General features: G+C 40.7%; 1 protein-coding gene across 2 annotated transcripts; it reads left to right on the top strand.

Annotated features, from left to right (window-relative positions):
* The first annotated feature begins 4,368 nt into the window (after window positions 1-4,368).
* LOC125005860 (immunoglobulin superfamily containing leucine-rich repeat protein 2-like) lies at window positions 4,369-10,417 on the top strand. Of its 2 annotated transcripts, XM_047581497.1 has the most exons (3): window positions 4,369-4,626; window positions 4,756-4,888; window positions 6,639-10,417. In XM_047581497.1, exon 3 carries the CDS (start codon window positions 6,648-6,650, stop codon window positions 8,787-8,789), a length of 2,142 nt encoding a protein of 713 aa, XP_047437453.1. In that variant the 5' UTR covers window positions 4,369-4,626; window positions 4,756-4,888; window positions 6,639-6,647; the 3' UTR covers window positions 8,790-10,417. The 2 variants fall into 2 exon arrangements, with proteins under 2 accessions (XP_047437453.1, XP_047437452.1); XM_047581496.1 differs by lacking the exon at window positions 4,756-4,888.
* The last annotated feature ends 468 nt before the right edge of the window (window positions 10,418-10,885 follow it).

Genomic DNA, 10,885 nt, shown 5'->3' with positions numbered 1-10,885 from the left:
ACCACGTAAAGATGTGATGGTTTGTGTTTTTAAGTCTTGTGGAATGAGTTATCTGCATTTTTGATGAGAGTTGAGGCAACAGATATTCATTTAAATTTCTTTTCGTAGCCTTTCTCGCCTCATATTGATCAGTTCGCTTCATGTTCAAGGCTTCAGGCAGTTGTTTAGACGAGTTTGTGCTTTGGGACTGGAAGAATTTACCCCAAAGGTATTATTATCTGACAGTCCACAAGTTTAATGAGGCAAATGAGGCCTAAATTGACTTTACAATTGACTAAACTTTTGCACAAACGCAGTTTTTCCGTGCAATTGTACAAATTGAAATCAAGTCTGATAACGCCAAATTCAGTCATCATGGCACTTTAAATTAAACTCAGATCCTTTGGATGTGACTTGATGTGACGTAAGAAAAGACCAAAATGTGGAGGTTTAACGGACACATTAGTGATGGCATGAGAAGGAAACTTTACATGCAATTTTCTCACAAAAATCCAACAGCTGGACATTATTAAACTAAGAAGACCCTATGCTGCAGTGAAGATTGATTGTAAGAGGATAACACTGAGATAAAGCTGTAAAAAGAAACCACATTCACTCACTTCAGTCAAAATGAACTGAAACATTTCTTTATAATAGGATTCTGGTGCCACCTGCTGGAAAATCATCCACTTTACAGAAGAGTCAAGTGAAATGTAATTTAAAAAGCTCTTAGCAGATACTTAGCAAGGGACTGGTTGAAATTGGCTTTAGCTTTACACTCATGTTGACACTGTTTTACCAAAATAAAGTTGTTGATTTTTTTTGTTTTTTTTTATTTATTCTTTTGTTTCCAGGCTGTTTCGGGCGTTTAATGGTACCTGTAGTATCTAGTTAATGCAGAGTGGATGGGACCCTTATCCATAGAGTAACAAAGTGCATTTAACTTCTTATTAATGTCTTTGACTTATTTTATAATTACTTTTTTTTTTTTTTTTTTTTTTTCTTAATTTAACTAATTTACTGTTTTGTTTGGAGTATTTGGGGGATGCACATTTTGTGATATAAATACAAGATTTATCAGAATGGGAAATTAAACTCAGAAACCACTTTAAATTATCATGGCACAATCACTACAGAGCATCTATTTGAGATCTGGTGTCACTTAAAAAAAATAAATTAAGACAAGATTAAGCCAAAACTACAACCGACTTTCACATTGAAAATGCTATTTTAGAAAATTAGAAATTGATGGATCATTATAAAAATATTTTCCCTTTTTACTCTTTCACCATTCATTAAATGTTAAAAAGTTAAAATGTGCACCATTTAAAGCACAGGCCTTTATTGTGTCACTTGATGTCAGCTGGTAATGTGTTGCCACCTACAGTATAGGAAGCAGAGCCACAGTGCAATGCCTCTTACAGGAAGTGTAGAAAACGGTTGAATAAGGAGAAAGCAGATGATGGTGCAGAATTAACATTTACTGAGCAGAGACCCCGTCCAAAGAGCAGGGACTGTGGACTGCCCGCCTCACAAAAGGCTGATAAATGGATAAATGGAGTAGATGCATTTGCATTCTTCATAATTTTCTTAATTTCTGCATAACAATGACTCAAAACAAGTCAAGACAGTAGACAAAGAAAACCCAGTCAGATAAATGAAACATAAATATTATGATATGATATTTGTTTATTCAGGAAATTGATTGAATATTACATCCCTGCTTCCTCACATCTTCAAAAGGAAGTGCAGCTCAATGATTACAGGTCTGTTTCAAGGCTAAACTAGAGCTCATGATCAGAGGTGTTTCCAGTCCATGTGGACTCTGGTGTCGTTCAGTGCCCTGTTTCTTTTTGTTTGTTAAAATCAGGGTTTTTTCACAGTCAGCTCTTCACATCTGATGGTTGTAGAAATGTATGAATGTGCGGACAAAGGAGCTGTCTGAGAAGCTCAGAAAAAAGATCACTCCAAAAGCAAGAGACATTAAAGTCTAAAAAAAGCAACTCTCTCATATCGACTAATGTTACTGCTCATGGAGCATGCGTGCATCAGGAGAGCACTGACCAACCATAGTGTGCATGGCGGAGTGGCAAGGACAAAGAAAATGATGTGTAGACAGATGAGACCAAAGTAGAATCATGTGCTTTAAATGAGAGGCTCCGGTCTGGATTCCAGTATGAAAACCTAAACTAAAAGGATCAACATGTTTTACTGCATCTGGTCAGATTATTTGGTCACTGATGTGGTAAAAAATTAAATGCAGAGCTCCAACCAACCTCACCATATCTGTTCAGTTTAATCAACCAGCCACGCTCCTCTCTTCAAGCCGTGACAGCTTAAAATTATTTTAAAAATGAGTTTCCATTCACCAATTAATTGCTAATCGAAGTTGTTACACAAAAATCTCACCTAGCACCTTTTTCAATAGATTACTCCCATCCCACCCAATATGCTACTTAGTTGTAGCCTGGAAGTCAGACCAACTTCTCCCGACTACACATTTCTTTTCTGGACTGGAGTCGCTCCACATTGGGAACAGATTACACTCCAGCAAAGATCTGTCAGTCCAGTCAAATGGGTGGGCTTTATGTGGTCAAAGGCGTAGTCATAAATGTCACCTGGGTGCAGTGGAGTTGAATTTGTTTACAACAAAATGACTGCTGTCTGAGAACCAAGCTCTTTAGAGTTCTCCATCTAGTCTGTCGTAAAAGATACTGACAGCAAAATGACTTTAACCTTTTAAGACCAGCGCATAAAAAATGTATTTAGATTTCTGTAATTCATCGATGGGCAAAATTCAAAGTGTGGCTGAACCTTGGGAAGTTGCGCTTTCTGGGGAAAAAAGATGCCATTACGGTAATGATGAAGCACTGCTGCTGTCGGCTGGAGGCTGTGGAGCGACACAAGACCGGGGAGACCCACAAAGAGAGGATTGTTTGGAGGGATCTGTTGTAAAAAAAAAACATTTTCTTCCAGACAAAAGCACAACTCCTCAGGTGTTTGGCCACACTTTGAATTTGTCAATAGAGCAAACCACTGTGAGTTACGGTAATTCAAATACTTTATTTACAATGCTTTAATGTATCAACAAACATATATGTTCAGACTTTAAAGGGTTAAAGGGCATAACATTAACCTCCTGAGACCCGGCATCCTCATATGGGGACATAATGTATTAGGTTTGTTGCAGCTTATTCTACCTCATTTAGACCTGTGTCCTCATAAGGAGACACTTTTGTCTGACATGTACTGGTAGTGAAGGGTCAATACGGTTGTTTATTTATGCTTTTCAACTATTCTAGCTTTATATCACATGCAAATTTAACAAATTCCCAAGTACTCGTTTGAGAACATTGGGATTTCGTTGTTTACAATTTTCAGTGAAATAATCCCTGTGTCCACACATTTTTTTCTTTTTGCATTTCCAACACAGATCATCACCCGAGAGTTTCATCTTTTACAATCTAGATGGTGTGTAATAGTATCTATGTGATACATTACATTCTGTAAGTTTACCCCTTTCCTCTCTCACATATTTACCACAACCAGCCACAACAGCCTTGTTGTCCACTCTTGGGTTGTAACACACAAATGGAGTCATTATGGGAGCTTGACATGCTTTTAGAAGGTATATCTGTAGTTTTTAAAATCTTCTGAACTAAAAGGATCAAGCTCTCTTTAGATCCTTCATTCATGCTAGTGTCTTATAAACTACTGCTTGTCTCTCAAGTCACAGACGTGATTTCCCGTTGTGAGTTTTAAACGTGTGAAAAAGCAATAAGTGTGTTTGCTGTCCATTGTTGCATCCCTCTGCACCTCCACCTGCTCGTTCTTAATTACCTTAACCAACCTGAGAAGATGTGAATAAAGGATGTTATTGAAGATGCATAAGCTGACTCCTTGTCACCTGTAGAAACTCAACTGATGTTTTTTTGTTTTCCTTTGAATGAAACAAACCCTTACTTTTGTAACTCTGATATCTCTCTCCATATTATGTTGCAGGCCCCCGAGTCAGATACAAAAAGATCACAAAATGGTCCAAAATATCCACGTATTTCCCACAACTAAAGGTGAGTGCTCGGTGTCAGAAATGATAACAAAAAGCAGCAAATTGACACATTTAAGATGCTGAAAGCAGGAGATGCTGAATCATATTTTGTGGATCATTAAGAATTCACCCTCTAACCATTGCTGCTCTATTCCAGATTTTAGGGTGTTATTTATTACCATTCATTTAATAATTTGTTCTCCTTCCTTGTCACCTGTTGTTTGCTGATTTCTGTCTTTAAGTATTGAGCACTGATCAGTTCTCACATCTCTCGCCACCGCGTCAGAGGCCGGTTCTCCTTTAAAGAAAAAAAAAAAAAAAAAAAAAAAAAAAAAAATGGGGACGCGGTTCTGTCCAGAGCTGATGAACAGGATGGAGGGGGGAGTAGAGAAACATCAGTAAGACATACAGTGTCTTCTCAGATAGGAAACAGCCAGGAGCGGACACGCGTGTTTTTATGATGTAGAGGCAGACAGACACACAGACAGACAGACAGACGGACTCGGTCTCAGCCTCAAACTTCTGAGCAGCAGCAGCACATCCTCGTCGCTTCTGACGCAGTCGGATTTCAGAACCCCACAAAACAAATGAAAACGCAGGTAAGCTCGTCACGCAGTTTCAGGCTGCTATGTGTCACTGAGGTGAGGGATCCTCTTTCCTCCATGCATCAATTTTTCATGTGCGTCGAGGTCTTTTCGCAGGGATGAACTTTAGTCCGTTTGTGTCAGATTACAGCTGCTGTGATGCTGGTGGTCGTGGACTGAAGAGACGATTCCAGTGGTTTGCAGACAGACAGACAGAGACAGACAGACAGAGACAGAGGCGTGAGGTTGCCTTTCAGCACCAAGGACAGAGCTGGAGGTTGCTGCGCAGTTTGAAAATCTCCCCTAAATCAATATGCGTCTGTAAAGCTCCGAGAGGCTGAATGCGCAGCAGCTTCATTCTATATATATGTATATTTCCTGTTTTCCAGATATCACAGGGCCATGTTGTTGTTGTTGTTGTTGTTGTCAGAAAAACTCCCAGTATAGAAGCTGTCTTGCACCTAATGCAAATCAGCAGAAGAATGACATTGCTAGTTTAAAAGGGACACATTTAGGTAAAGAAAACAGGCAAAAGTCAAATTATGCCAATAATGACTTTTGTGCTGGCAGGTAGTGTGATATGTGATATATTTCTCAGTGCACTAGGGGTTAATCAGTTTTTTTTTGCATAGTCTGAAAACATTGTCCTAGATCTTGAGAAACAGAACACAAACCTCACTGTTGGGTCTCTTCATTAAGAATATTGTCAGTAATTATATAAACGGCTGAGACAGACGGTGATAAACAGAAACTCCCAAGGGCAACGTCTGCTGTGATTTATGAGCGCTATTATTTTAATTTGACTCGGCCTGTGAGAAGCTGTTCTACAAGGTGATAGAAATGAAATGCATCTTGAAGTTACAGCAAGAAACATTATTTATTTATTTATTTATTTTTAAATGTTTTTTTATGTATTAACCCTCTGGAGTCCTGACTATAATTGGCCGTTTCCTTGTTTGGTGTCATCCATTTCAGCTCAGACTCACATGTTCACAATTATTTTTTCATTTCGACAAATTAATGTATTAATACATTGGACCTTAAACCACACTAAAATTATAAATCCAAGTAGGAAAAAGTTTGATTTCTCTCTGTGAAAATCACAAACAAGTGTAAATTTCTAAAGCTTGTGTACAAATTTAGCAAACAACAGAACTATTTATAACTATTTTCATTAAAATGTAGGAAATATATCACACAGTTTTGTACAGCTATTTATAACCATTTACAAAACTATCCTTAGCAACCATTGACACATCACTCCCTGATTGGTTGATGGGATGCATTTTTTCCCACAAATAGGAAAGGGGGTATCTTTTGTTTTGTTCAGTTTCTGAGCATTTGAAGCTGGCTAGTGATCTCTGCTAGCGTTTTACTTTTCACCGTTTCTCCCGTGCACCAGACACGCACCAACATGATGACAATATTCAGGAAAAAGAGTTGCGTAAATTATTTATAATAAGTGTAGTTTTACTTGGCCTATTAACACAATTTAAAAACTGTTAGTACTTTCTACAAAAGTTGAAGCAGAGACTCAGTGACGCTGTGTCTTGCTGCTGCGCTGTCTTAAATTGGACGCACTGGTGCGTCTGTCGACTTCAGAGGCCTAAACATGAAATATTTCTTAACAGTGAATCTAAATCCTAGTGCAAATTAAACAAAAACTATCTGCAGGACTACATGGGGCTGGAACTGAGATGTTTTGTAACATGGGTGCATCAATCCATGCATTAATGCTGGTGAAATGATCCTTTAACGCAAACATTGATTCGAGCTATTGTGAAGAATCCTGAAGTCTTTTATATACCAGGCTGGATATCAACAATAAACAGATGGAGGAGCAGCTCTACATGTTCATTAGTGCATTGTGAGATCCATTAGGTATCTGAACATTCTTTAAAAAACAATGAATGACTCAGCTTCACTCTTCTCTTTAAGTCTTCCAGTGTAAGAATGTAGCATTAAATGTTTTAATAAATCCGGGTTCATGGAGTAATTGATGGATGAAATGTGAATCTGTTTTACAGGAGCAGAAAATGGCGGCTGCAGACATCATCCTCCTCTTCACTTTGATCGCCTCCGTCCTCCCCACTGGGCTCTGCTGCCCTGAGCCCTGCACCTGCTTAGATAAATACAGCCGACATTTTGCCGAATGCTCGTACAAAGACTTAACCGACGTCCCACGCGGTTTGCCTCCCAATGCTACAACCATAAGTCTCTCGGCTAACCTGATCAGTTTCATACCATTGGGCAGCTTCGATAATGTCACCCGGGTGATTTCTCTGTGGATGACCCACAATGTGATTGTCTCCATCGAACAAGGGACTCTCACGCCTTTGGTTCATCTGCGCAACTTTGACATCAGCCACAATAAACTCATAGACTTTCCTTGGGAGGATCTGCAGAATCTCACCGTCTTGCAGATGTTGAAAATGAACCACAACGAGATGGTCCACTTGCCGAGGGACGCCTTCTCAAACCTCGAATATCTGAGTTCCCTCCGACTCAACAACAACAGATTTGTGACCATAGCTGAGGGGACGTTCGACGGTTTATTGTCTTTGTCATATCTGCAGATACATAGCAATCCTTTCTTGTGCAACTGCTCCCTCAACTGGCTCAGAGACTGGATTCTGACGACAACCATCACGCTTCCTGATAAAAATCTGATCACTTGCGCAGCTCCAGAGAAACTTCAAGGAATCAATGTCACTGAAATGCCCGAGTCGAAGTGCGCGAGTCCAAATGTCACAATACAGACCGAGCCAAACGTTCATGACAGAAACATCTACGAGGACAGTAAACTGGTTTTGACTTGTGAATTCAGAGGAAACCCAAAGCCGCTGGTCATGTGGAACATTCAAAGCAACAACCAGAAACAAGAGGTAGCCTTGTCGTTCACTGAGGACAACTCTGCCAAATCTAACGAAGAAACATTCACCTCTCAGAATTCGGTCAAAGTCTTTAATAACGGCACTCTTCTCATATCAAAACTCAGAAAGGAACATGGTGGAAACTATAGCTGTTCTGCCACAAATGAGTTTGGTAGAGCGGTGGCGTCGGTGTTAGTGGAGGTGGTGGCATCTCCAAAACCAACACCAGAAAAGCGAAAGACCACAACGTCCGTTTTTGCTAAAACAAACCCGTCTGTACGCCAAACAACAGACAAAACATCCGTCTTTGATTCTGTGCGCCTCCCTGATATAAGGAGAAAATATGTCACGAGCATCGCGCCGACCGAACCTCCAACTGAAGGCGCCAATTTCGAGTCTCACGAGGAGGCATCGGGGTATCCACCAACTCCTAATAAATGCGCCTTGACGGCGAATACACGATACATTTCCACTCACGTCTTTAACGGGAGCCTGGAGGACGTCAAGCAGTACACGTACGACTTTGGCGTGATTGCGCTGGGGGTGTCAGAAACGGAAGCAACGGTGCGACTCAATCCTCTGCTCATACCCAGAGGTAAGAGCGTCAAACTGGCCGCCGCCACAACATCTGAGAGCCTCCACATTGACAGCGGAGAACACCGCGGCCTCCCAGAGAGCATTAATTCAAACGCCTTGTACCTGTGCATCACGGCCGACCACAAGCACTCGGCCGTGCAGTGGTCGAGGATCAAGCAGGGCGTCAACACATACCTGTTCAGAGATTTACGGCCTGGCACCAACTACACGCTGTGTCTGACCTACAGAGGCGAGGACTGCGAGGTTCAGGTGCTGTTCACCACCAGACGAAGGGTGCCCAACCTCCTCATCATCATCTCGGTCAGCATCTGCCTCCTCACCGTGTCGACCGTGCCCCTGCTCGGCGCCACGTGCTTCCACCTCGTGTACAAATACCGCAGCAAGACCTACAAGCTGATCCTCAAGGCCAAAGACCAGTACCACATGGAGAGGAGCCTCGCGGCCAACTTCAACCTCCACGCGCCTCACACCGAGTCCCAGAGGAGGATCAACGGCAGCCAGCTGGACGAGGAGGAGGCAGAGCTGGAGAGCGGAGACGGGGAGAAAGAGGCGGACACGGAAGAGAGCATGGTGACCGAGTCGTTTACTTTGTCCCAGTGCAGGGGAAATTTAGACGACTGTGAAGTAGGATCAGAGTATAGTGACAGGTTGCCTTTGGGAGCTGAAGCTGTGAATCTCACAGGCAGCTACAAACATCCAAATCACTAAGTGTGTGTGACGTAAAATAGGTTTAGTTTCTCTTCTCCACTTTTTTATTTATTTTTTTCTCCAAAGTCATATGACATCACTCAAAATACATTTACATGTTTTTAAGTGACTGGACAGGACATCATCGACCAACACCAGAAAGAGGACGACTTGATTTCCTCTTTCAACGACTCGTCGAGTTTAACCATGAACGCCACCAGAAAGCAAATGAGACAACCTCCAAAAAGGGGGCTCAACATGAAAGCTGTTAAGTGTGCTTATTTTCTGTCTTGGAGAGAGTTAAACAAGAGTGTGGATCTAACGTGTCTGATAAACATGAAGAATGGAAGAAGAGGTAAATAGCTAGCTGGCTAAAACTAAACCGTGCACCTTCATCACATCTGCACAGTTCTGTTCTTTAAAAAAGCCATTTTTACATGCAAATCTGGATGCAGATCTGCAACAGAACGCACAGTGTTAGACAATCATTATATGCATGTATTAAGTATTATATTTATTTAAGTGCAATAGATGATAAGAATACTAAAATTTGACATCCTGTTAAAATTTATCTGTATCTTGATTGCCCTGTTGGAAGCTGGTTATCCTGGGTCAGTAAGATCTTGTGGGTGGGGTCTGTCCAGTAAAGGACAGAAGAGGGGCAACAGCATAGTCATACATGTCATCTGAGCTCCGTCGAGTTGAATGTGCTTACAAACAGAACATCTCTAACATCGCGCAGAGGTATTTTTTTTTTGTTCTCTGTATCCGTTGAATGAAATCCAAACTGCCACCAGACTCAGATCTTCTGACTGGTCCTTCACCGGGCCAGGCCTGTACAAATCTGATCCATTCTTTTAAGTGTCTTCAACTAAAGTCCAGTTGCCTTTGTTTTAGCTTTGATCTTTCATACTCTCTGGCAAGAGATGATGGAAATGATGCATTTTTTGCTTTTTTTTTAAGACCACATAATCTGTAAATGTTCATCGTCTTGTAGAGAGACTTTGTCTTTAAGTGCTTTAAGTGATTCCTTCATTTCCATTTGAGAAGATGAAATAAATCAAAGTGAATGCCAGGTAACAGGTATCGATAAGTGAGCAGCTACAGGCGAGGATTCGAGGATGGACAACAAAAAGCAGCGACGCTTGTGTCACATCTGAAATGTGATTAAGAAAAAGTAGATGTAGGGGGGAAGTGAGTTAAAGATGCTTCTACACTAAGTCTGCAGAGTGCAGCAGCTTAAAAACACAGAAACTCAAGATGTCAAGAAAACCTGCGTTGTGTTTCAGATAAAAGATAAAACCTTTGTTTCCTGCTGCCATGAGCTCTTCGTGCAGATACGCCGTGAACATGTGAAGATAACTGTGGTGTGTTAAATGGAAACTGTTGTGCTTCAATATTATCAACCAAGTCTACTCCTACAGTAAAAGCACCTACGAGTGTGTTGTGTTAGAAGACCTGCATGCTGCGTGTTGTTGTGCGTCACAGTTTGTTGAAAACCTCCTGGCTCAACTAATAACTTCGAGTCCGTGTTTCCTGTTGTCTTTTTGTTTTTCAGTTTTATACCCCTGTGATGAAAGAAATAGTATGTTTTTACTAATGTGTTTAGGTATTCTAATCCTATGTGCCTCAATAAAGTTTGAACTTGAGAAAAACATGTAATTGTTGATCTTTTCACGTCCAGTTTTCTTCTCTAGCAAAATCTTAAGTTTGGTGTTGAGCCAAACTGATGTTAACCTATACCAAATATAATATGAATCTATACAATTATACTACACATACAACATGTAACCTATAACCAGACACCATCTTGCCACGTATACTTCCAGTACCTTACTTTTTTCTTAAAATTTTTTAAATTATTTTGCCTCTTATGTGGAATTTGTTGATGTTGTTTTAGAGAACAGTTACACAACAGTGCCATTATATCTTATGGCTGTTAAAGCATAGGTCTTCAACCGGGGGTCCGTGACCTCTAGGGGGTCCGCAGAGGTACTGCAGGGGTGTCACAAAATCTTTGGTTCATTAGACATTTATATATATATGTGGTTAATTTTTCCCCTACATATTTAAATTTCTTTAAATACACATTAACATGAATCCAACATCTTTTAGTA

The sequence above is a fragment of the Mugil cephalus genome, chromosome 3 (assembly GCF_022458985.1).
Source record: "Mugil cephalus isolate CIBA_MC_2020 chromosome 3, CIBA_Mcephalus_1.1, whole genome shotgun sequence".
In the NCBI taxonomy this organism is placed as follows: Eukaryota; Metazoa; Chordata; class Actinopteri; order Mugiliformes; family Mugilidae; genus Mugil; species Mugil cephalus.
The sequence above is the reverse complement of the archived record's forward strand: the minus strand, read 5'-3'. Positions and strand labels throughout refer to the sequence as shown.